Source organism: Dryas octopetala, chromosome 5, assembly GCF_963921425.1.
Source record: "Dryas octopetala chromosome 5, drDryOcto1.1, whole genome shotgun sequence".
Lineage (NCBI taxonomy): Eukaryota > Viridiplantae > Streptophyta > Magnoliopsida > Rosales > Rosaceae > Dryas > Dryas octopetala.
Genome location: NC_141370.1, coordinates 5434649 through 5462495, shown reverse-complemented (window position 1 = coordinate 5462495; position 27847 = coordinate 5434649). Strand labels below are relative to the sequence as shown.

The following is a 27847-nucleotide window of genomic DNA, read 5'->3' as shown; positions in this document are numbered from 1 at the left end:
AAGTTTTTAGATGTACCGCCCTTTTTTTTCTCATTTGAAAAATAATGTTAAATGTCTGTGACAAAAATTCATGGTTCCTCGCTAAAAATGACCATATAGCGAGGAACATATTGGTTTTGTTGGTATGCATATGTGGCGAGGAAAATTGGTGCGTCGCAGTATGATGTGTTCACCGAGGACTTTAAAATTTCCTCGCTCATGGTTGTAATTTTATTAACAAAAAAAAATTGAAAAGAAACTTCTGATGGTTTTAACTCTTTTTTTGTGTGGACTGAGATTGAGATGGTTTTAACTTTTAATAACATTTCAGTAAAGGAATTGAAAAGATTGCCTCACCTACCCCCTCCACTGCCTCATACTCTCTCTCACTCTCTATCTGGTTCTCTCAACTCCACCGACGGCACCGACGCCATCGACGACACCTCCATCTCCTGCAGTAAGTTCTACTGTGACTCCTAGCTCCCCTGTTTTGGTTTTTTTTTTTTTTTTTTTTTTTTCACCTCCCCAGCAAAAGAAAATTATGATTCCCCTTTAGTTCTGTTTTGTCTTTGCCTTGTCTTTATGTTCTGTTTTCTTTGCTGCAATTGAGTTTTCATGGTCTTGTCTTTATGTTTTGTTTTCTCTTTGATGCTTCCTCTCTGGACCACCATTTGTTGCTTTTTGAATTATTTGATTGTAGTGAACTTCATTTAATAAGGTATATGGAATGGAATTGAAAGGGATTCGATCTCCATTTAATTAGTTTAACTCTTTTTTTCCAATTCCATTCTATACTTAGCTGCAATTTAACTCCGTTATTGTTGCCTGTACTTACATTCACACCTAATAGCTCTACCTTACTTAGATTATAATTCACACCCTCTGATTTCATCCCTTTTCTATTAGTACTAGTACTTTTACTGTCACTGCACAACAATACCAAACTAATACAAGAAATAAACTGTAATAATGCGGTCATCATGATCATCAATAAATTATATGGCCGCACCCACATAGCCATACTCTTACTGCAACCCAAAGAGTGATTCTGCGAGAGTACTACTTCTGGACCCTGCAATTTATATATATATATATATAGCACAATATTTATTTCAAGAAGTTAATGGATACAAAATTGGGCTGAGGCTATACATATACTATTGGGCTATCACATGTAATACAATTGCCAAAGTTTAGTTTTAGTTTCTTTCTTTCTTTGCAACTCCTTCCCTACACATTGTTTTACGTATTGATTTCTTTCAAGGTGGCTCTTTAAGGTGATTAGAAGTAGGTGAGATGTATATTAACATTTTTGTTAATTTTTTAAGGTGGCTCTGCTTATTCCTTACTTTTTGTTTTGTTTTCTTTTTGTTATTTATATTAACATTTTAAATTATGTTATACTAATGAAATCTATTCTCAATTTTGTGTAGGTGAGACGTATTCATCAACTGGAGAGTTAAAGTTACTATAGCATATTCGTTTATTGGAAACACAGAGTAAGTTATATTGTTTTAATTTATCAAAATGTGCAATAATTTTGTATTGTTTTAGATGCACACGTTAAAATCCACTTAACTCAATTTAGTAACAAAAGAAGTAAAAAATCTAATTGCATGTTCCGGTGAGAGTATGTACACTATTTTTTGTTTTTAAGTTAAATCTTTTATGATGGAAATTGTTTAATTTGTGCCATGAATGAAAAATACTCTGTCATTTTGACTTTTTTTTTTTTTTTCAATAGTTCTTTAACTTTAGGTTGTAAAAAATAATCAAAAATAGGTTTCAAGTAATAAATAAAATACGTTTAGCCTCAGCCATTCACTCCCTTTTCATTTTTTCTTACAGTTGTATATATTTATTTTTTATTTGATGATTGTTTGTGATAATTTTGCTGAGGTATTGTTAATGCTTCGTATTGAATTTGATGGTACTTATTTGTTAAGATGGATCAGAGTTGCTACTCAAGCACAACAAGTGTTCTATCTTGATGATTATAAACTGGGTCCTAGTTGGAAAGTTGTACAAAAAGTGGAATATAGACATTTGTGGGATGTCCCAGAGATAAATGTAGATGAAGAGGTAGATGACGTTAGTCATCAGGCGACTAATACTGAAGCTTACCAAGAAGAGTTCAATGATATGCAATGGCATGTTCAGGCAGATGATCTAGAAAATCCCTAATTAAATCAAATAGATGTTGAACATGAGATCATTAGTTCAAATATTGAGAATAATATAAGGGTAGTAGAAGATGATCTTACTGATTTTATAAATGATGTTACTGAAGAAGTTACTCCATTAGGCGATGACAGTGAAGGTGAAGGAGTTTTTGAGAGTGATGATGATAGTGATTAAGTTTGATAGATGTATTTGTTCTTTCGTTTTGTTTTTTTCGGGCTTTTTAAAGCTTGCATGTTTTTTAAGGGGTTAGGTTCATTATGGCCCCCCTTACTGTATATTACTTTTTTCCTATTAATGAATTGAATTCCTACGGTCAAGGCTTCTAAAGAAGTAAAAAATAAAGTCCTGCCTTCTTCTTTGTGCACTATAATTGCATGTCTTTATAGCAGGTAATCATAATGATAACCCGTAACAAAAAACGTAGTCTTCTCCAAACTACTAATGAGGTGTCTTCGCAAACTCCATAAGATGAGGATGCTGCTGTTGTGACATTAGCTGGCACTGAGGGCAGTACTAGTGGTACCGATATGTGTTATATTTTATGTCAATAAAAGAGAAATTTATGCATCCACAAATAATTAATTAGTAAGTGTGATGTAGGTGCTGTGAAAAAAGTTAGATTAAAGTCTCGTGGACTTAATTCTGATAAACTTCAGACTCAGCTTAAAGGACAAAATACCAGTTACTTTGAATACTGAGAATGGGAGGCCTACTGGTCCAAATGCATGTATGTTTGTGAATGAAATTGGCTTCATGGTCAGAACTTGTGCACCACTAAACGTGGAGAAATGGAAGGATATAGATCAAGTTGACAAGACTAAGATGATTGCAAAACTAACAGTAATTAAGTAATTTTTTTCCTTATTTTTCTTTTCACTGAATGATTACGTACATTGCTTATATGAAAACATCTATTAGCATTTCCTCTTGCAAAACATCTTATTTTTTCCATATATACTGTTGATATTACATTGTCCATATTATTTTATTTGGCGCCTCTAAGTTGTCATACATCTCCTTGGTTTAACTTGCCACTTATCAGCTTCTTTGCTGCAACATGTTCTACTGGGTCTCCTGATACATGTTCTCTTTTGCTGCAATAAATTATCAGCTTGCCACTTACACTTCAGTTTTAAATTGATGTCTCATGGGTTTAACTTGAATTTGGTTCCATACAGAGTAAGTACGACATTAATATGTTGCTGCCTCATGTTCAAAAATGTGTTAATACGCTGTTTCAAAGACAGTTCTGTGATTTTCGAAATGCGCTGAAGTTGCATTTTGCTAAGTACCCAACAATTGATGAGGCCCAAAAAAACAAACATCCTAAAGTATCTACTCAGGAAGAATGGGATTTCCTTTGTACACGTTATTCCAGCACAAAGTTCCTGGTAAACTTGTTAATTTGTCTTAAAGCTTATTTGTTTTTTTGTTTAAGAATACTCTCTCCTCCTACCTCTATTCACAGGCCCTTTGTGTGGATTTGTTGAGAATTGCTTCAATTTATTTTGTAATTATTTGCAGGAACGCTCAGAGAAAAATACTAAGAATAGGTCGGAGGCAAAGTACAACCACAAAGCTGGGTCAAAGTCTTTTATGGCGCACCAAGAAGAGATTGTAAGATATCATTAGTTTTTTTTTTTTATATAAAAATTATAAACTAACATTAATCATGTGCAAATCTTTTTTATATATAAAATTTATAAACTAACATTAACTTTGATTGTATGAATGTGCTTAGGCTGAAGAAACTGGTCGGAGGCAAGGTGCAATTGATCGCTTTGAAACAGAACATAAAAATGAGAAAAATGGATGGGATGCAGGAGCAAAAGTTATGTGGGTGAGTATATATGGTCTTTGGTTCCTTTTCTTCAATATTTTTAGGACAAGATGATTACTAAACAAAAGTTATGTGGGTAAGTATATATGGTAGTCTTTGATCATTAAGTACATAAGTATATATGGTCTTTGATCATTAGGTGTTCTGGTTTCTAGGACAAGATGATTACTATGCGGAATGAGAATACTCTTGAAGATGGGACTAGAACAATGACAGATGATGAAATATGTGCGAAAGTCCTTGGGGTCAGATCTGGCTAAATAAAGGGTTGTGGTTTTGGCCCTCAACCTGCAAAATCTCACTCTCGAGCATTTGTGACTCAAAAGAATAAAGAGTTAGAGCAACAGCTTCAAGCTCAACAACAGATTGTCGAGACTCAGCAACAACAACTTGACCATCAAAGTGAAGTAATCAATGTCTTGGAGGAGAAGATCAAAAAGTCTGAGGAGAGGAGCGACAAGTTTGAGGAGTCCATAAATATGCACATGTCAGGCCAACGACCACCTCAATAAGCTTCTTCTTTTTTATCTTTTGTTTTGGTAAGGTTCTTCTGATGTTTTTATTGTATTTTTTTTTTTATCTCTATAACTTAGTTACATGTGCTATCATTTTGTTTAGTTTAATTTCTTGGGGTTGTAGTTGTGGATATATTAGAGCATGCTGCTGGGAAATAGATTAATTTTTGTTCCCTGATATTAGGATTCTATCAGGAGGCTGAAATTCGACTTTTGCAATATACATATAGAAATTTACTTTCTTGCTTGAAGTGAAATGTGATATTGGCATTGATGACCGAGTCGACATGTTAGTGTATCTTGGGGTGTGTTACTGAAATGTTGCCTTCTCTTCTGGAAGGATCTTCTTCCTTTCATTTTCAAAAGTTTAGGGGTGTTTTATCATTTAAAGTAAAACACTTGAATTGAACATGCTATATGCTGTCCATATAGGTTGGTTTTCATTTTATAGCTGTTATTCCTTTTGAACTCTCAAGCATGTCTTTCTCTTTGATTTATTAATCTAAGGTTTCATCTTACTTGCCCAATCACATTGTTGTTTATTCTCCACTATGTTCCAATTGTGTAGGTGTGCTTTACATAAAGGTTAATTTAATTACATTTTTTAGATTTCTCTCAATGTGGTGTATATTCTGTTGCAGTGGAATTTTCATCCTTTTAAAAAATTTAGGGGTGTTTGTGTAACGACCCGACCCAAATTTTCACTATAAATTTAAATTTTTATTTAACTATGTTTTTAAGAGATTTTTTTAAAGGATGTTGAATTGTATTTTAAAGATTTGAGATTTATTTGGAAAATAAAAAGGGTTTTGATTTAAATATTTATTTTTGTTTTAATTTGGGGCTTTACCCAAAGTTGACTTTTTAAATAAATGAGTATTCAATTTTGACTTTGGGTCCGTTGGAAAGGTTTCGAGTCCACGAGTTCGTAGACATTTAGCACGCGTCGTTTCGAGTTACGGTTTGAAAGATATGGACATGTGAAGTGAGGGGCAATTTTGTAAATTTATAAAAGTGGGTTTTAAATACCCAAAATCAGAAAAAATTTCTGATTTTTTTTCTCTCTCTAGAATTTTCTAGTGGCTTCTCTCTCTTCCTTTTATCTCTCTTTCTCCCCGCACTCTCTCCCTGTTTTTCCTCTCCCCCGCACCCTCTCTCCTGCGCCACAACCCCAGCCACCCTCACTCACCATCGGCGGCCACCCTGCCGGCCTCGACCTCCGGCGAGCACACCCCCCAGGCGCTGACCCCCCCCCCCCCCGAGCCTACTCTCTCTCTCCTTGTTCTCACTCTCCCCGTGTTCTCTCTCTGCTCTCTCCCTCTGTGCGCAGCACCGGCCATCAATGCCAGCCTCCCCTCGCAGTCGCCACTCTCCGGTGACCTTCCCTCAGGCCGGCGATCTCCCCCAGCGTTCCTCCAGCCAGCCCAGCCGCGCGTACAGAAAACCCAGCAGTTTGGCTCCCCTTTGTCTTGCCGGATTCTGACCAATTTCCAGCGCCAAACACCTCCATTTTAGGTGAGTTTTCTTCCTCTTCTATTGGGCCTTCATTTCCCTAAATTCATGTTGTTCAATTTCGAGTAATTAGGAATTTGAAGTTTCTGAGTTTTTGAAGCCATTTCGGGTTGTTCTTTAATTTTCAGATTAGAGGGCCATTTGTGTTGTTTTGAGTAATAATTCTATTCCTAGGAACCCCAATTGTGGTTTAAGATTGAAGGATTGAATGGGTTTGAGGAATTAGGCATTTCTTGGCTAAAAATCTGATTTGAGATAGCCACCTTGGGCGGCACACAAGGGGATTTCGGACCCCATTGTATTTTAGTGAATGTAGGATGATTTTTAAGGAAATGGTGGAGTGAGTTATTGATCTTGGTTAGGACGTTTTTGGTTAGGCTGAGCCGGGGAGCTTCCGGAGTGTTCATGTAGTGGTTTGGGGTCTACGAGTAGAGGTTGGGAATCGTCGAGCTAGAATGGGAGTCAGGTGTGACGTTAAGTTAAGCACACATTTACATTTAAGTGCTTTGAGTCGGAACTAATTATTTTTCGTTGATTTTTTATTTTATAGGCGAGACGACCGTGGCTCGTGACGATCTGGCGGAGGATCGAAGCTAGGACTATCTCTGTGAGTGGACCTTGTTTCCTTAAATGATTTATGAAATTTGTGTTTTTATTTTGGTTAATTAAGTTTGATTTAGAAATAATATGTGAGTGAACTTTGACCTTTCAAAAGAATTTCATGAAATTCCATCATTTTAATTATGTTAAGCATCTTGAGTCTGATTTGGGATTTAGTGAATAAATGTCGGATTTCGGTTTTTCAAATTCCCTTTGTACATAAGTTTAAAAATATGGTTTCACTTGACGGATTGTTTAAATTGATGAATATCTCTTGGAAAGGATTTTAGCTTATGATTTTCTTCATATAGTTTATTTAATTTTTCAGTTTTCGGTTTTCGATCGAAAAGTATCGGTTGCGTTTATACAGTTTGATTTTAATTGGAATTATGCTATAAGTTATGGATTTAAAATCTTCTTGGGAAAGCACAATGATATATGTTTTCGGTGGAAAAAGGATCTATGATTTTGGTTATGAAAAATGGTTTTCAAACCACCCTTGCAGTACCCTCCAAGTTATCGGATTGGATAGGTCTTTGGGACCCATCATGGCACACATATAGGCTTTGGGCCGTGTGTCGGAATGCTTCGCCCTTTGGGGGCCGCTCTGCGTGCACGTATGACCAAGATTGCCTGCACGTGCTGATCGATTTTATTCGCACATGTGTATGGCCAGGATATTGCCTGCACGTGTTGGATTTACTCCACGCGTGTGTATGGCCAGGATATTGCCTGCCTGTGCGATGCAGGAATTCCGCACAGGTGTATGGCCAGGTTATTCAGGGTATATAGCATGGTGGAAAATGAATTTGGTTATTTTCAAAAATTATTAAATATGTTTTTAAGTGAGGGATTTCTTTTGAATTCTATCAAGGTTGTTGTTACGATGTTTTACGGTTCGTTTGTTTTAAGAAATTGTTATCTTGAGAAAATATATATTGTTTTGTTGGATTTCTTAAGTTTAAATAAACTTTATGATTTTAAACTGGGAGATTTCAAAGACTAACGTGAGGTTTTAGAGCCAAACGTGGTTTTGAAGGATTTTTTTTTGAAACAAGAAGTTTACTTTTGTTTTCGTTTCTATTATACTGTCCACTCACTGAGTTTGTCTCACGGTTTATCTTGTTTTGTTTTAAATTGTCCCCCAGGTAGTAGCTTTGGTGGAGGTCGAGCCAATCACGTCGAGGCAGTCACATCCATATTCCTATTCGGACCAGTAGGCGTCATTTATTTTTCGGTGTAAAAATTCTTTGTAATAGAATAGAGGCTCTGATAACCACTTTAAATATTTAGTTGGCTTCTCTGTGAAATTGTTGGGTCTGAGACCCTTTTTGGTTGTGGTAGAGGTGGTTGCTGTTTAGAAGTGCTTTTTAACAGGTGTTGGAATTTTGGGTTAGTCCATTTTCAGGGGAGGTTCTGCCGAATTTTCGGTAGGATTTTTCTTGATTTTGGATTCCCGCAGGACCTCTCCGGGTTTCAGGGTGGAATCCGAGGGTGGTCCTGTCAGTTTGTCTTGTAAGTAAAGCACTTGAATTGAACATGCTATCTGCTGTCCATGTTGGTTTTCAGTTTGTCAAGCTCAACAACATATTTTTGAGACTCTACAACAACTAGACCATCAAAGTGAAGTAATGAAAGTCTTAGAGGAGAAGATCAAAAAGGCTGAGGACTACTAAGTGTTTGTTTTGATGCACTTAATTATGACTCCCTCTATGATGGCTACTAAGTGTTAGTTTTCATGCACTTAATGATAATTCCTTCTATTTTAGCTAGTTATCAATATTTTAATTTCTTTTGCTTTTGTACTTAATTATGACTTTTAATTTAGGAGACCTATTGAATGTTTAATGGCATTGTGAAACTAGTTTAAACTAGTATTGATATATGTTATATATTGTTTTAATTGTTGTCTTATTTGGTTATCAATAAATATAAACAAACTACAAAATGATCTATCAAATATCAAACTTTTGGTGGCAAAAAAAAATTTCTCGTTGTAGGGGACTTATAGCGAGGAAAGTATTTCTCGCCAAAGGAAACATATTGTGAGGAAAATATGGGATTTCCTCACTATATGTCACCTACAATAAGTCACTTACAGTGAGGAGATTTATTTCCTTGCCCTAAATAACCTATAGGGAGGATACAATTCCTCACTACAATTCACTTACAGCGAGGAAATTGCATTGTGTCGCCAAAAAGAAATAAATTTTTTTATTTTATAAAACAATATATTAATTGATTATTAAACTTTAGCGAGGATTTTAGCATTAGCGAGGAAAAAAATGTCGTCACTAAAATTATTTGCAGACGTTTTTAATATTTTTTGCATCAAATTAATTCCTTTTTTGCAAGGAATTATATGCTCGCAAAAAGGATTTAGTGAGAAAATTATTTTAGCGTCACTGGAAAAGGATAGCGAGGAATCCAAATTTTCATCGCTGTAGACTTTCCTCGACGGCGATACAGCGACAAGTTGATGACGAATGAAAAATCCTCGCCAAAAACTTTTTGCGAGGATAAGCTTACTTTTAGCAAGGAAATTTTTCCCCGCTAAACGGCTACTTTGTTGTAGTGTCAAGTGGTTGAGAGTTTTGAGATGGTGTCAAAGTTGTACTGTTTTGGGCTTAGCTGTTAGCTTATTCCCTTAACTGATTAAGCAGGTTCAATAAGGGCCTCCTTTAATTCCTCTCAACCTTGGGCATAATATATCATTGTAGCCATGCCTTGGCCCAATCTTAATTTGGCCTTCATCTATGTGGCAAAAATCGAGTCCTACAATGTCTATTACACATTTTTGCATTCTCAACTACAAAAATCAGCGAATGAATAAATTAAAATTTCATAAACAAATCAGAATTCCCAATTTTCGAACATCATATCAGGAAGTTGAAAATGAAATTTTTTTAAAAAATAATTAGGTATTTAAAGCATTACAATGGTAAAGTACAAAAAGAGTTTATCAATGTTGTGTAATACATACACATACTACCAAATTCATTTTGACAACATTAGATTTTGACAAATATATTTAAAATGCCACAGCAACAATTTTTCATTGGATAATCCACCCAAAGACCTACAGCTAGACCTACCCATTCAATTAACAACAGTTTTTCCTAAAGACCTACAGACCTACCCATTCAATTTCCAGTTACCAATTTTAATGCGCAATGTGAAGTTAGTTCCCGCAAAATTTACATAAGCAATCTATATTCTACATTAAATGCAACTACAATTCCAAATGAATAGCCAAACTAACTCAAGTACTTAATTTTCATTCCCATGAATTCTACCCATATCTAAACTACATATACAAATAAATTTAATTTAAAGTTTGAATTAATATGGATATCATAAATCCTTATTACCAATGTCTGATAATTTAAACACTAGCTAGAATCACCTAAGTAAATAAAATCAAGAATTGGCTTGAGATCCCTATCATGATAACATATATAGCAACCTAGGATCCAACCTAGGTGCATCTGCAAACGCGCGCAATCACAAAGACAAGTCACTGAATGCATTTTAATGATGATTGAAATTAAAGTGTTTTTTCACAAAAAAAAAAAAAAAAAAGAAATTAAAGTGCATGTTTTTCCAAATACAAACCCATAAAGCAATATATATATATATATATATACAAACAATATATGTGGCTAGCTAGCCTTTTCACCAACGAGCAAGAGATCATAAAACCATATATATCCATATATTCTCCATCAAAATCCTACTTAATTGATGGACACTTATGCAACAACACCAACTTAAATACCAAATAAAAACATATATAATTTAGAGTTGTTAGACCATCTGAGTGGCACCATTGGATGCAAACTTAGTGGGTGATATATCCTCGGGGTAACTTAGGTCATGTTTTGTAACATCATACTTCTCCCCATCACCCCACAATGCATAGGCCTCTTCTCCATGCGCTGCGTCGTCCCCAATCAACAACTGCTCCTCCGGCATCCGCAACGGAACAAAAAGCCGAATCACCAGGCAAATAACTGACGTCGCCACGACGTTCCATCCTATGATAAACATGGCTCCCACAATCTGTTTCAGAATTTGGATGCCTCCCGAGCCTCCGTACACACCTCCACGTGAATTTGTAACAGGCAAAAACAATGCGCATAGATCGGGCTCCGCGAAGAGACCGGTCAAAATTCCACCGAGAAGGCCAGCCACGGCGTGGGTGTGAACCACGCCGAGCGTGTCGTCAACTTTGGTTAACATTTTCCACCTCTTGTCTACGATCATCATTGTGAACCATGGCACACTCCCAGACAAAACTCCCATCACTATGGCTGCCCATCCTTGAACAAGACCTAAAATAGAATTTATAACATAAACCATTCAAATTCTTGTCTATATATATATATGCAATTACTCCAAGGAGAACATGTATATACATATTTACAGCACTACTAGCTAGACGCCAAGGGTTAAACGATTGTGGTACCACCAACTTGTAGCAACTGATACGAAAGGTATATTAGATGATAGTTGACAAAAACTTTCTCTTAAAAACTATGCTAGATGGATTGATTTCTTATTTTATTTTGATCATATGTTAGAAGTAAAACTGAATAAGTATACCATATATATAAAGAAAGAGCAGTACGTATTAGGAATTTTGAATTTGTGTCACAAGTTTGTATCCCAATTATAAATAATTCACTATGAACATGCTCATTTATTAAAATAAGACACTAATTATATATGCACTGTCACATTATTTAAAATCAAATTAGAAATCTCTAGCATTATTTGTAGTACAAATAGTTCTATCATCACACAAAGTATTAGATGACTCACACCTGTGCGCGTGGCGGTACAGATCGAAAACTAGCAGTGCTAAAGTAGGAAAGGTGCAATGCTAATTAAGAGGTCATGGTTTATCACTCCATTTTATAATTTGTTGATAAAATAGGGATATAATTGATACTTCCCGTGGTTGACAAAGGGTATTTCTTAATAATATATAGAATAGTGATATATTAAAGGCATAAAAATAAAGGGATGAGTATAAATATACAAATTTGGAGCCACCTTATTTAAATAAATTTTATAATTTGAATGACAATCTTAACTTGGTTATAAAGTGTTCTAAAGTCAACTTAACGCAGCTTTGAATGCCAGGGTCCAAGACTTCCAAGGGCATCAAAGAAGTCAACGTATTCTTAAGGTCTTGCCCTCTCTTAGGTTATAAAATTTCATTTATTTACAAACAAAAAAAAGGACATGAAAGTCAACGAAAATCCCACTTACTAGGGAAGGATTACATGGTGAAAGAAAAATTAATGACTATAGTAATATAATATAGTGATGTGATGTTATTAATCTATGTATTATAATATAGATGAACGATGAATTTATATTTTTAAGATATAATATTAATAAATATGCACATATTATAATTAATAGCACTACGTGACGGAAAAAACTTACCTATCTCTATGTAATAGTGATGTGGTATCCATTGAAAAGAGAGATAGAGACAAAAAAGATGAGAGAATTAAAGAGAGAGAGAGAAAGAGAGTGAGAGAAGAGAGAGCCAATGAGAAAGGAGGTGATGCTATATGGTATCACATAGGGGGATATGTAAGTTCTTCTTCTACGTGACTATATAATGGTCACACCGAAAATTGATTCGTGATGAAAAGTGTGAAAATGAAAGAAAAAGAAAAAAAGTGGCATTTTTTAAATAATTGAATTTACTTTAGACCTTATTTATTTTAAAAAAATATTATATTAGTTTAGTAAAGCAAAGTCGGAATATTTATTTTGTAGAGAAAAATTTATGTGTAACGGATGAATATATTAACTCATTCACAATATGTCTTCACATACGAGTCATGTAATTATTAATTGTAATATTTGAGAGAGTAAATATATATATATATATATACAAGCTCCTTCTACTGAGGTATACCTCAACTTATTTATGTTGAGATATACCCTATTAGGACCCACATGAGTCGTTTTGCGTTGATCCGAACCGTTCATTTTTTGCATCTCCATTGATAGATCATCCTTGCAAAAAATTAGCCAAATCGGAAATCATTTGTCTATCTAACTTTGGTCGAATAAATGAACGAATCAAATATTTTCGATGAAACCGTCCATTTGTTTTATCAAAGTTATATAGGCAAATGATTTCCGATTTAACTAATTTTTTGCAAGGATGATCTATCAATGAAGATGATCCTTGCAAACAGTTCGGATCGACACAAAACGACTCGTGTAGGCCCCAACAAGATTATACCTTTTTTTTTTTTTGGCCAAGAACAAGATTATACCTCAACATAAATAAGTTGATGTATACTTTAATAGAAGAAGCCTATATATATATATATACACTCGTTACATACAAGTTTTTCACTTTCTAATAAATATTAGGCTCAATTACAAGTGCAACCATCAATTATAAGGGTATTTCAAATTGGTCTACGAACAAATAAATGTTTCAAATTAGTACACTAACTAATAAAAAGTTACAAAATAACACATTTGTTATGAATTCCATCAAAAAGGACAGTTAAATGCCACTTTGGACAATGATGACGTGAATTTTTTTAATAATGTGGACATCAAATTTGCTATACATGGATTTATAATGTCATATTAATAAAAAAAAAAAAAAAAACTACAAAAACTTTTAAACCCTTAAATTTGTTATCATTAATTCATGTGGTGTAAATTTAATGTCTACATTATTCAAAAAAAGTCTACACTAGCATTTAACGTCCTTATTGACGGAATTTGTAATGTATGTTCTATTTTGTAACTTTTTATTAGTTAGTATATTAATGTGAAATATTTTTTTGTTCATAAACTAATTTGAAATACACCTCATATTTAGTAGTGCATTTTGTAACTGAGCCTAAATATTATTAATGAATGAGCGTGTGGTATGTACCTGCACCAGGAGTAATGCAAACGAGGCCAGTAATCATTCCCTGGACAGCTCCGATGACAGAGGGCTTCTTGAAGAAAATGACATCGAGCCACGTCCAGACCAAGAGGCTCGTAGCGGCGCAGATGTTGGTGTTGATGACTGCCATGGACGAGTCTGTGTTTGCAGCGTAGGGACCTCCGCCGTTGAAACCTGCCCATCCCATCCACAGCAGCCCTGCCCCTGCCAACGTCAGCAACACATTGTTTGGTGGAAATCCCTCTCTGTCCTTCTTCACCCTTGGTCCTACCTGCATATCAAACCAAACCTCACATTAATATCTTATTATTATATTTCTTTTTTCCTTTATTTTTTATTTCTATTTTTATTTTTTATATATATATTTACAATTATTGAACCATATATAGCAAATGTAAAATCCAAGGAAAAACTACAACAACTTCATGTTATTTAATTAATAACATACGTGTATGTATGATTCTCTAATCTGCAGCTAGCTAGCTAGTCAAATTAATTTTGTCCCAAAAAATAACAACGTTATACATGTATAAGACATTATATATGTTAACTGTTAATTAGTCGAAACTATTAATTATTAGATGAATTTTATGTAATTTACATAAAATTTTGATTTATAAGCTAATATGAGGACATAACATATTCGACCTACTATCAAACGAAACAATCAAAACACCCTCCTTTATATTCTAACATAGAGGAGGTACCTTACCTGAAATCAAAAGTAATGGAATCTCACGTTCGGACAACATTTTATATTCTAACATTATTGATGGATCAATAAAATTACTAAAAAAAGTGATCATTTTTCATTCTTACATAAATCATAGAAGATGTCTATTTTGTTTTTAAGAAGAAATGAACTAAATATGGGGTACGTTGTTTATATATGGTAATGGTACAGACATATCCATTAAAATCTGAAAGTTGAAATTGTATAATTTGTATGTTATAGTTATTAATTGTGTTAATTTGTATATGTTAATATTGTACCCAATAAGCAGTGGTGAAGCCAGCAACACCGGAAGAGAGATGAATGACATAACCACCACAGAAGTCCATGACACCCCAATGGAACAAGAAGCCACCACCCCACAAGCTGAAAGCCCCCACCGTATACGAAAACGTCAGCCACAGCGGCACGAACAGCATCCACGCCTTGAAGCTCATCCTCCCCAGCACCGACCCCGCCAGCAATATCAGCGTGATCGCCGCGAACACCCCCTGAAACCACACCAACGTCGCCATCGGATAAAACGGCTCCACCTTCGCCGTCTCCACCGTCACGTGGTCGCTGAAGTAGTGGGTCGTGGCCGGCAGCTGCGCCTGTTTCAGCAGGTACTTCTGGCCCAACGCCAGCCCCGCTTTCCCCCAAAACGGCAGCAGCTTGTCCCCGAACGACATCTGGTAGCCCCATATCACCCAGCAGATGACCACCGCCGCAAAGGCGTAGAGAGCCATGAACGCCGAGTTCACTGCCCATTTCTTCTTCACAACGCTGCCGTACAGTATCACAAGACCCGGCACGCTTTGTAGACCCACAAGTGTGGCTGCTACCATTTGCCAACTGTTGTCCCCTTTGTTCAACCATACCGGCACCGCCGCGGAGCCGCCCATGTACGCCACCGGCACAGGGTTCGGAGGAGTTGCCATGGCCTGAACCAATTAAGCAAGCTAGCTAGGCGCAATGTAAGTTGGTATGTATGCTGATGTGAGTGAAATGATGATCATATGATAATTGGAGCTAGGCCGCTAGGGTCATATAAGGGATCGAAAGGATCGAGTAGCAATTGGTATAAAAAAGTACTTGGAAGGACGGCATTTGTCGTATTTGTTGGGGTGTTTGACTTATGATAACGTACAATCAGATACGGACAATTGGACAAGCTGTGTGAAAGTGGGAGATGCAATATATTTATCCCATGAATCTTGCCTTAATTAATTAAAATGTAGATATAATATGGTAGGATCTGTGTGAAAGTGGGAGATGCAGTATATTCATCCCGTGAATCTTGCCTTAATTAATTAAAATGTAGGATATATATGGTAGGATCAGAATCTCACCTTTATCATAATCATCAGTTGACATACACCTGAATATATATATATTCTATTCAATCCTTGATGGGATATTAATTACTTGTAACTTCTCTGACTGTGTGCGCGGCAGGAACCACTACAATAGAAAACACGTGTCAACACATGTCATGAAAGTCTAAAAATATATTGGCATAAATTCAATTTAGACATATAATTATATATGTTATTTCGACGGGGTTCGCGAACTTTCAAATATTTCAAATATACATCTGATTTATTATGTAAGTTGAAAAATGAAATTTCGTCTATCAATTTATTGAGAGATCAGTTAAATGTCAGCTTGACTTTTACTAACGGGGATTAATTGGACTTATTTATTAATCAATCAAATTAATAATGGATTGAAGCTATCCCAATAAAGTGTTTAGAAGATGTAATGTCGAGGTCAGTGCGTGAGCATATAGGCGTTGGCTGCTAGAGTAAAGCTTCTACAACCCCCATGCACTGACCTGGTCATATTGTTGGACTTTTATGGGTTAACCTCCATAATTTAATTTTAATTTGGACTTAAGTAGAAACCAATAAGACGAACTCTAGAAAGTACATAAATTTGGTCAAGCAAGACTGGTTTATGGAGTTTTCTTGCATATGACCGAAAGGAAAGATCATGTCTCGTCGGGGAAAGAGGAATGGCGAGAGAGAAAGATGAGGTTGGGGGGGGGAGAGAGAGAGATTGCCTCTAGTGGATCTGAGAATGTTATTGCCATAGAAATCACAAATTGATCAAAGAATAGAGAGAGATTAGCAATGAAAATTCTTAGACCTTGTGGGTTATGAAAGCAAAAAGCTAGTAGTGGTTGAGGATTATCAGTGATCAAGTGGTTGAGAGTTTTGAGATGGTGTCGAAGTTGTACTGTTTTGGGCTTAGCTGATTCCCTCAACTGATTAAGCAGGTTCAATATGGGCCTACTTTAATTCCTCTCAACCTTGGGCATAATATATCATTGTAGCCATGTCTTGGCCCAATCTTAATTTGGCCCTCATCTATGTGGCAAAAACCGGGTCCCACAATGTCTATTACACATTTTTGCATTCTCAACTACAAAAACCCGCGAATGAATAAATTAAAATTTCATAAACAAATTAATCATAATTCCCAATTTTCGAACATCATATCAGGAAGTCGAAAATGAAATTTTTTGAAAAAATAATTAGGTATTTAAAGCATTACAATGGTAAAGTACAAAAAGAGTTTATCAATGTTGTGTAATACGTACACATACTACCAAATTCATATTGACAACATTAGATTTTGACAAATATATTTAAAATGCCACAGCAACAGTTTTTCATTGGATAATCCACCCAAAGACCTAGAGCTAGACCTACCCATTCAATTAACAACAGTTTTTCCTAGAGACTTACAGACCTACCCATTCAATTTCCAATTACTCAATTTTAATGTGCAATGTCAAGTTAGTTCCTGCAAAATTTACGTAAGCAATCTACATTCTACATTAAAAATGCAACTACAATTCCAAATGAATAGCCAAACTAACTCAAGCACTTAGTTTTAATTCCCATGAATTCTACCCATATCTAAACTACATATACAAATAAATTTAATTCAAAGTTTGAATTAATAGGGATATCATAAATCCTTATTACCAATGTCTGATAATTTAAACACTAGCTAGAATCACCTAAGTAAATAAAATCAAGAATTGGCTTGAGATCCCTATCATGAGAACATAGCAACCTAGGATCCAACCTAGGTGCATCTGCAAACGCGCGCAATCACAAAGACAAGTCACATGAATGCATTTTAATGATGATTGAAATTAAAGTGTTTTTTCACCAAAAAAAAAAGAAAAAGAAATTAAAGTGCATGTTTTTCCAAATACAAACCCATAAAGCAATATATATATATATATATATATACACACAAACAATACACGTGGCTAGCTAGCCTTTTCACCAACGAGCAAGATATCATAAAACCATATATATCCATATATTCTCCATCAAAATCCTACTTAATTGATGGACACTTGTGGAACAACACCAACTTAAATACCAAATAAAAACATATATAATTTAGAGTTGTTAGACCATCTGAGTGGCACCATTGGATGGAAACTTAGTGGGTGATATATCCTCGGGGTCGGGGTGTCTTACGTCATGTTTTGAAACATCATACTTCTCCCCATCACCCCACAATGCATAGGCCTCTTCTCCATGCGCTGCTCCTCCGGCATCCGCAACGGAACAAAAATCCGAATCACCACGCAAATAATTGACGTCACCACGACGTTCCATCCTATGATAAACATGCCTCCCACAATCTGTTTCAGGATTTGGATGCCTCCCGAGCCTCCGTACACACCTCCACGTGAATTTGTAACAGGCAAAAACAATTCGCATAGATCGGGCTCCGCGAAGAGACCGGTCAAAATTCCGCCGAGAAGGCCAGCCACGGCGTGGGTGTGAACCACGCCGAGCGTGTCATCAACTTTGGTTAACATTTTCCACCTCTTGTCTACGATCATCATTGTGAACCATGGCACACTCCCAGACAAAACTCCCATCACTATGGCTGCCCATCCTTGAACAAGACCTAAAATAGAATTTATAAAATAAACCATTCAAATTCTTGTCTATATATATATGCAATTACTCCAAGGAGAACATGTATATACATATATACATATACATACTTGTAGCAACTGATACGAAAGGTATATTAGATGATAGTTGACAAAAAATTTCTTCTTAAAAATAATGCTAGATGGATCGATTTCTTATTTTATTTTTATCATATGTTAGAAGTAAAACTGTATAGGTATACCATCTCTATTAATTAGAGATGTGATATATATAAAGAAAGAGCAGTACGTATTAGGAATTTTGAATTTGTGTCACAAGTTTGTATCCCTATTATAAATAATTCACTATGATCAGGCTCATTTATTAAAATAAGACACTAATTATATATGCACTGTCACATTATTTAAAATCAAATTAGAAATCTTTAGCATTATTTGTAGTACAAATAGTTCTATCATCACACAATGTATTAGATGACTCACACCTGTGCGCGTGGCGGTACAGATCGAAAACTAGCAGTGCTAAAGTAGGAAAGGTGCAATGCTAATTAAGAGGTCATGGTTTATCACTCCATTTTATAATTTGTTGATAAAATAGGGATATAATTGATACTTCCCGTGGTTGACAAAGGGTATTTCTTAATAATATATAGAATAAGAGAGCTGCTATTTGCACACCCTTTTTTTTCTTTTTGCACACACTTTTCTCTTACACACCTCTTACCATTTTCTAAAATTTAAAATTTCTCTTTTACACACCCCTCCCATTACCAAAATACCCCAACCTCATTAATCTCACCAAAATTTCTCACTACACACCCACCTAATTCAAACACTACACACCCTACCCCAAATGTGAATTTTTAAATAATAAAAAAAAAACAAAGAACAAAAAAAAAAAAAAAAGTTGAAACCAGCCACTCATCCGCAAGCCTCTGCCATATATCCCAGCCCCTCCCCTCCCCCTCCCTCCTCCCTCCCCCCTCCCTTCCCCTCCCTCACCGACCACCTCCCTCCCACTCCTTCCCTCACCCGACCACCTCCCTCTCTCTCTCCTCCCCGCAGCACCACCTCCTCCCCGCAACACCAACTTAAAAAAAAAAAAAATTGCAGGTTCGGCAGACCAGTGCCGAACGTGGCTATTTCATTCAGCAGGTACCCGCCGAACAATCCTCTTCTATTCGGTGGATGCCTGCCGAACGAAACAGCCGAGTTCGGCACTGGTTCGCCGAACCACCTGCATATATATATATATATTTTTTTTTTAATTTTCAGGGGTGCAGAGGGAGGTGGTGCGGTGCAGGGGTGAGGTGGTGCGGCAGGGGGAGGGTTGCAGGGGGGAGGTGGTGCGGCAGGGGGAGTGTTGCAGGGGTGAGGTGGTGCGGCAGGGGGAGGGGTGCAGGGGGGAGGTGGTGCGGCAGGGGGAGGGGTGCAGGGGGGAGGTGGTGCGGCAGGGGGAGTGTTGCAGGGGTGAGGTGGTGCGGGGGGGAGGTGGTGCGGCAGGGGGAGTGTTGCAGGGGTGAGGTGGTGCGACAGGGGGAGGGGTGCAGGGGGGAGGTGGTGCGGCAGGGGAAGTGTTGCAGGGGGGAGATGGTGCGGCAGGGGGAGGGGAGGGGGATGGCAAAAGGGGAGGGGTGCAGAGGGAGGTGGTGCGGCAAGGGGAGGGGCTCAAAGTTGTAGAGAGAGAGAGTGAAGGGCTGGGTTGGTTTCGGGGAGAGAGAAAGAGGAGAGGGAGGATGGGGGTGGGGTGGTCGGCGGGTAAGAGGGAAGGAGAGAGAGAGAGAGAGAGAGAGAGAGAGAGAGAGAGAGAGAGAGAGAGAGGAAGGCCGGAACGGGCTGGGGTGGTCGGCAGTGGTTCTCACCGGGGGGGGGGGGGGTGGGGTGCTGTGACAGGGAAGAGGGAATGATAAAGGGATGAGGTTTTGGGTAATTTTATTTTGGGTGTTTTTGGTTATTTCACAAATTAAATTTTTGAGGGTGTGCAAAAAGAAATTTAAGGGTGTGCAAATAGCAGCTCTCTAGAATAATGATATATTAAAGGCATAAAAATAAAAGGACGTTAATTTTTTTAATCATGTGGATACCAAATTTGCTATACATGGATTTATAATGTCATATTAATAAAATAAAATAAAAACTACAAAAACTTTTAAACTCTTAAACTTGTTATTATTAATTCATGTGGTGTAAATTTAGTATCTACATTATTCAAAAAATTCATATAATTAGCACTGTCTACACTAGTATTTAACGTCTTTATTGACGGAATTTGTAATGTATATTCTATTTTGTAACTTTTTATAATTAGTGTACTAATTTAAAATATCTTTTTATTCATAGACCAATCTGAAATACCCCTCAGTGGGTGTATTTATGTAATTTAGCCTAAATATTATTATTGAATGAGTGTGTGGTACGTACCTGCACCAGGAGTAATGCAAACGAGGCCAGTAATCATTCCCTGGACAGCTCCGATGACAGAGGGCTTCTTGAAGAAAATGACATCGAGCCACGTCCAGACCAAGAGGCTCGTAGCGGCGCAGATGTTGGTGTTGATGACTGCCATCGAGTCTATGTTTGCGGCGTAGGGACCTCCGCCGTTGAAACCTGCCCATCCCATCCATAGTAGCCCTGCCCCTGCCAACGTCAGCAACACATTGTTTGGTGAAAATTTCTCTCTGTCATTCTTCACCCTTGGTCCTACCTGCATATCAAACCAAACCTCACATTAATATCTTATTATTATATTTATTTTCTCCTTTATTTTTTATTTTTATTTTTATTTTTTTTATATATAGTTACAATTATTGAACCATATATAGCAAATGTAAAATCCAAGGAAAAACTACAACAACCTCATGTTATTTAATTAATAACATACGTGTATGTATGATTCTCTAATCTGCAGCTAGCTAGCTAGTCAAATTAATTTTGTCCCAAAAAATAATATTACATATATTATTGCTATTTGATCGCTAAAAGACTAAAGGGTACACAAAGTCAGAAGAATTATTTGTTTGTGTTTTTTCCTCTTATATATTAAAACCAGTTCTAAGCTAGGTAATTAAGGTTGTAACTAATTAAATATAAGAGAAGAAAAATAAGGGTAGGTACGGAAATATACATTTGAAGAAATCTTTTATAGAATATCTTGTGACGTTTCTTTGGGACATACATAAAATAGAATATGTTTATATATTCGACGTACTATCAAACGAAACAATTAACACCCACTTTTATATTCTAACATAGAGGAGGTATCTTACCTGAAATTTTTGAGGCATGCATGTATGTGAAGAAAAGAACGTATTAATATTGTACCCAATAAGCAGTGGTGAAGCCAGCAACACCGGAAGAGAGATGAATGACATAACCACCACAGAAGTCCATGACACCCCAATGGAACAAGAAGCCACCACCCCACAAGCTGAAAGCCCCCACCGTATACGAAAACGTCAGCCACAGCGGCACGAACAGCATCCACGCCTTGAAGCTCATCCTCCCCAGCACCGACCCCGCCAGCAATATCAGCGTGATCGCCGCGAACACCCCCTGAAACCACACCAACGTCGCCATCGGATACAACGGCTCCCCCATCGGCGCCTCCACCGTGTGGTTACGGAAGTAGTGGGTCGTGGCCTGCAGCGCCGCCTGTTTCAGCGAGTACTTCTGGCCCAACACCGGCCCCGCTTTCCCCAAAAACGGCAGCAGCTTCTCCCCGAACGACATCTTGTAGGCCCATGTCACCCAGCAGATGACCACCGCCGCAAAGGCGTAGAGAGCCATGAACGCCGAGTTCACTGCCCATTTCTTCTTCACAACGCTGCCGTACAGTATCACAAGACCCGGCACGCTTTGTAGACCCACAAGTGTGGCTGCTACCATTTGCCAAGTGTGACACCCTTTGTTCAACCATAGCGGCACCGCCGCGGAGCCGCCAATGTACGCCACCGGCACAGGGTTCGGAGGAGTTGCCATGGCCTGAACCAAGTAAGCTAGCTAGCTAGGCGCAATGTAAGTTGGTATATATGCTGATGTGAGTGAAATGATGATCATATGATAATAAATTGGCATTTGTCGTATTAGTTGGGGTATTTCAAACTTTCACTTATGATAACGAACAATCAGATAAGGACAATTGGACAAGCTGTGTGAAAGTGGGAGATGCAATATATTTATCCCGTGATCTTGCCTTAATTAATTAAAATGTAGATATAATATGGTAGGATCAGAATCTCACCTCTATCATCATCATCATACAAGAGGAAGCTCAATATTCCCCTAAAAGTCAAGATGTATACATGGGTGTTTGTGTGGAAGCAGACTTGGTTACATGATGGTTTTTGTGTTGTATCAAAATCCTCTGCCACTTGGTTACATGATGGTTTTTGTATGGAAGTTGAATATTCCCGTAAATGTCAAGATGTATACATGGGTGTTTTTGTGTGGAAGCTCAATATTCCCCTAAATGTCAAGATGTATACATGGTTGTTTTTGTGTGGAAGGATAAAAAATAAGGACAAAATTCGTAGGTCCTATCATGTGACGCCCTAATAATTTTCGCATATTTATTTTAGAGTTAATTTAAATTTTTGGTGATTTATAGAATTTTCTATAATTTTTGTGAATTATTTTATTAAAAATAAGAAAATTATTCCTTTCAATTTCAGATTTACATAATTTTGTACGAATGTCATATGGTCAAAGCGGGACCATGATTAGAGAGTAATTGATGTCACGAATTTGGAAGAAATCCTACTTATTGATTGGAGTTTGGGAAAGCATGTTATGAATTTTCTAAGTTGAAAAATTAAAATATTTTTGATTTTCCAAAATTCAATTAAGGAGTTGGATTTTTCATAAATATTTTGGAAGTCAAAATAATGTTTGAGGCTCAAGATAAATACTACTCGCTAAGATGAGCCTGTAGGATTTTACAAATCAATTTTCAGAGTTTCAAGGTAATTTTGGTGAATTACCAAAGTTAGATTGAATGTTAGAAAATAAAGATATTAGAATTTCCTAGAAGGTTTTCCTTAGTATCAAAATTTTTAGAAGGATATTGAGAAAAGTAAAGCCATTGGAAAATAGTATTTGTCGATATGAACGCGACACAATTGACGGCTTATTTTTCAAAGCTCGTATGAATATTTTATGAATTTGAAATTGAATTAATTAAAATATAATGAAAATTTGAAAAGAAAAATAAAAATGCTGAACATGTGGCGCAATTTGGATTGTTTGTGCTGGACGATCTGATAATGCCAGTGTGCCTAGGCAGGCGATGTGTCGCTCAATTAGAACATCGCCCAGTGATGTATAGTCCAACCAGAGCGGGCCTATCTCGTGTGTCGTTCGCCAATTGGGCAGCGCGGCGACCCACTCTCCTTCCAACACACTCGGGTACGTTGGTGTCTGCTTCTCTCCATCCCATTTTCTTTTCTTCTTGCGTGCACTTTATGCACAAAGCCAACAAAAGGCCCGTGTGTCAAGTCCTGGGCTTGCACGGCTTTGGGCCTTTACTTATAAATAGGGCTATCAGCCTATTTCATTCCTACACCAAGCCGGCCTTCAACCCACCAGCCCAAAATTTCTTTATTGGGCTAGCTCAAGCCCGATTCTCTCTTCCTCCCAAAGTCCAACTCAATTTTCTTTTGCCCGTAATTAATTCCCTAGTCTCAAGTCTGATCTAGTGTGTCCTCCGAGATCGGTACTTCTTCCTAGGCTTCGGCCGGGAGGGGGCGAGAGTCCGAGTTCGGCTCGGCCGTGAAGTCAAATGTCTCCGCCCTCGGCCACCTTCCGGAATCAGCGATGGAGTCCAGCTCCTGGGAGTTCGGCGGTTGACCCTTCTGCCTGATGGAGGTGGTGTAGCAGGATCGAGCTGAACACTGGTCTCCCTGGATGACGATGCAGTCATCGCCCACTGGACACTTGATGAGGAGGTTGGCGTAGTAGACGATACAATCGAGGTCGACCAGGGCCGGTCTGCCCAGGATGATGTTATAAGCTAATGGCCGCTTGACAACAATGAAGTACGTCATGTAAGTTTTCTTGACTGGCCCCTTCCCGAGCGAAAGGGGAAGGTAGATGTGTCCGAGGGGTTGAACCACTTCTCCCCCGAATCCGATCAAGGCCGGCGTATCAGCTTCTAACTTGTCCTCGCCGATGCCCATCTGCTCGAATGCAGAATGGTAGATGATGTTGACTGAACTTCCCTCATCGATGAAGGAACGCGCGATGGTGCACTACAACAATGAAGTTAATAGACAACGGTGAAAAACCGTTGTCTTTTTACCAAAAATTCTGTCGTCTAGGCGAGTGACGACTATAGTATATTTAGACAACGGTAAAAACCCGTTGTCTAAATGGATTAATACAACAGTTATAATTTACAACTGTTGTCTAGTATCCACCAAAATGCCCAATATTCATCTTAAAAAGTTGCGTTGAAACTCAATACACAACGTTTACAGATACAAAACAATTGTATTAGTAAAGATTAGACAATACTTATATGATATAAATGTTGTTCAAAGTATTGTTAAACATCCGTTTTAAGAAATACCGTTGCATAATATAGTATAAAACCGGCATGATGTTTGTACATAAGAATCTCAACAACAGTTTTTACATAAGAATTTCAACAACAGTTTTTACTAAAACATGTTATTTTAATTACTTATACATATCATTTTATATCTTAAAACCGTTGGGTAATCATTTTTTCCACAACTTTTTTTTAACTATATGTGATGTTAAGTTATGTGTTTGACAAGTAATTTTTTTTCAAAAATGTTGTATAGATAGATGATACACATCAATTTTTTGGTTAATCGTTTTAACTGTTGTTAGTAGGTGTTTTATACAATGGTTATTTAACTAAAACCGTTGTCTATGATTAATCAACATAATTTTTTTAAATTTAAAACTGTTGTTTGTTTGATTCACATTTTAATATCCCTGCTTACATCCAATTGAATCCCCATTAATTCCCTGCTTGCATATCCAATTGGAATTAAATCCCACTAAATCTCTGCTTGTTGCATCCAAAGTAATCCACAAATTTTGGTAACTCAAAAAGATCCATGAATTCATTAAATTGGAATTGGAGTTTACAAAGTCGATCATGATAACAAACCCATTCACACATTCCTTGCCAATTAATGTACAGCCCAAAAAATTATAAGTAACTTGATAACTACAAAAAGTACTTGTTGATTACAAAAACTATAAAGCTAGGGATGACATGGTCTAACCTAAGTAATCGTGCAAAGTCAGCCATATAAATACCAAAATATCTGACTTTGCAAGATTAGCTAGTCAATGAACTGCTCCCATCATAATATTGCATGTCTACACAGCCTAGCCAGTTAGCTATACAAAATATTTACCAAAAAATGCTTGTTAAACCCAGCCAGCAGATTTAGGGAAGTGAGGAGTACGTATTGGATCTACATATAGCGCACCAGAAAACCTGCCCATTCAGCGCGTACTTCATCAATCTGGTCCTGTGAGTAGGTGTTGTCCTTTCTCCTTTCCCACTGAAATTAACCATGGAGTAACAAAGGGATTAACATAAGGGAATACACCAATAAGAAATTCAACATTTTTGTTTCATTAACCTTTTTTTTTAGTAATTGAATGAATCAATAAAAATAAAGGAGCAGGGGAAACCCTTGAACCAAAGAACAAACATACAAAGCAAGAACAAACCATCAAAATAATGATCTAAGTGACTTAAAAAACAATTAACCTGCCATAACCATCAAGTTAATCATCAACCATCAAATTAATGATCTAATTGACTTAAAAAACAATCAACCTGTCATAACCATAAAGTTAATCCATCATCATCATAATTAACAAGGGTTTTTACACAATTGATCCAAACCACATTTTAAACAAAATGAAACATGTCCCAAGTGTAATGAGGTTGCAGCCAAACCATCATGTTATCATGACACCATGAAACATGCACACTGTAACACATGCAGTATACCAACATTCAACATTCAAACCTGGGCAAAGTTTAGTAGACAGCAGGAAATTGTTCAAAGGTCTATTTTGATTTGGTAAGATTGAAATAATTCTAGCATGCAAACTTAATTAGATGAAAGAGCTTAATTCCACTTATGACGACTACACAAAAATAGTGAACCCCAATATCTGTTTAGAAGTTACAAAAATTCAGGAAATTTGCTGGCCAATTAATCAATTTCATCAAAGTGCAAGTCACCAATCAATTGGTCAACATGACAAAACAAACAGGCTAAATCTAAGCATAGGTCCAAGAAAAGAGTTGCATGACCCAAAGAAAGGTGGGATTTTCAAAAATAAACTATCAAAGGTGCACAACAACACAACAAATGATAAGCATATGTAAAATGAGTAACCTAAATACACCAAAGAAAAAAAAATCAAAAATAAAAGAGAACAAGCGACTTGGAAACTAGTAGGGCATCAAGTTGCTACTATGAATAACTTCTTTGTTTTCATAATGCTACTATGAACACATGCAAATGTGCATAAGACTTAAAATCTGTCCCAATTAAGTCTAGGCCAAATGCTACCTAGGACTTAAAATCTGCCCCACATGCAATTAACCTTTCAGCTTATTAAATTTCAAACTTCCCATGATATATATATCCTAGTATATATACATTCCAAATAGTATAAAATTAAGTCTAAATTTCAAGTTCAGTTTGTACCTTGGTAGCAAAGCTTAATCCTTCATCTTCAACTATCTCTTTCATAAACCGCATAACAAAATAGCCACACTCCTTGTGGGTTGGTTGTTGAGGAATGCCCTAAATAGTATAAGCAATAGAATTAGGACCGAAATTCATAATCTAAATCACTATGAACTTGAGTAGAAATTAGCAAACATGCATACCGACAAGTTTTTCCACAAAACTGCCTTGTTCCCTTTCTTATTCCCTTGGGCTTTAAAGATTCTGATCGTACTTTAACATGAAAACAGATACCGTGTATCAGCATAGCAAATAAAAACCTTATACATGCATATGCATAAATAAATCAAACTGCTGTTTTGGGAATCAAGCTTCTGCTCAATTAATTACTTACTTGTCCACCACGGTTCTCCATTCTTCACCACATAGTCTCCTTCTCATTGGGTCCAAAAAATGGACAATCTCCTTGTCCGGATTGACAACCGTTAACACCCAATGATTTCTACACAAAAAATTCATTAAACATCTACCAAACTTCTTATAGATTATGTTAAATTGCAAAACAACTAGAAAACACATTAAAACAATTACTTACCCAGAGTTATAAGGGACTAAGTAAAGCTGATCCTCAGCAGAACTTTTGAACCTATCTGCTAATATTCGTGATCTCTCATCAACGGTTCCACAGCCAATAGCCCCAATTCGAGCAGGGTCAATAAAACCAATCATGTCATTCATTTTTGATTTCTTAACCACATCGAATAAAAACCTATAAGGAACATACATAATTTAACATATCATAGTGGAAGAAAGCTTGCCAAACTTATTACTTAATTCACATGGAAAGACATAATTAAGCTACCTGATATACACAACAATGCAAGTGGCTGATATCTCCTCCATACGGCTAAACTGCTCTATATCTTCACTCAGTACGT

The 27847-nt window shown here is 36.8% G+C and overlaps 1 protein-coding gene and 2 pseudogenes across 2 annotated transcripts; 1 reads left to right on the top strand and 2 right to left on the bottom strand.

The window, feature by feature from the left end:
• Positions 1-2777: 2777 nt before the first annotated feature.
• On the top strand, positions 2778-4515 carry LOC147283735 (uncharacterized; annotated as a pseudogene).
• A 5701-nt stretch (positions 4516-10216) lies between these two features.
• Positions 10217-15241, bottom strand: LOC147283734 (ammonium transporter 3 member 2-like). The gene is made up of 3 exons (XM_086243820.1): positions 14567-15241; positions 13559-13844; positions 10217-10964 (listed from the first exon to the last, which is right to left on the bottom strand). The coding sequence occupies exons 1-3, from the start codon at positions 15224-15226 to the stop codon at positions 10438-10440; spliced, it is 1473 nt and encodes a 490-aa protein (XP_086099946.1). The 5' UTR covers positions 15227-15241; the 3' UTR covers positions 10217-10437.
• Positions 15242-17570: 2329 nt separating this feature from the next.
• On the bottom strand, positions 17571-22348 carry LOC147283733 (ammonium transporter 3 member 2-like; annotated as a pseudogene). Its single transcript, XR_015122303.1, has 3 exons — positions 21541-22348; positions 20641-20923; positions 17571-18230 (listed from the first exon to the last, which is right to left on the bottom strand). The product of XR_015122303.1 is annotated as an ammonium transporter 3 member 2-like (transcript).
• Positions 22349-27847: the final 5499 nt, after the last annotated feature.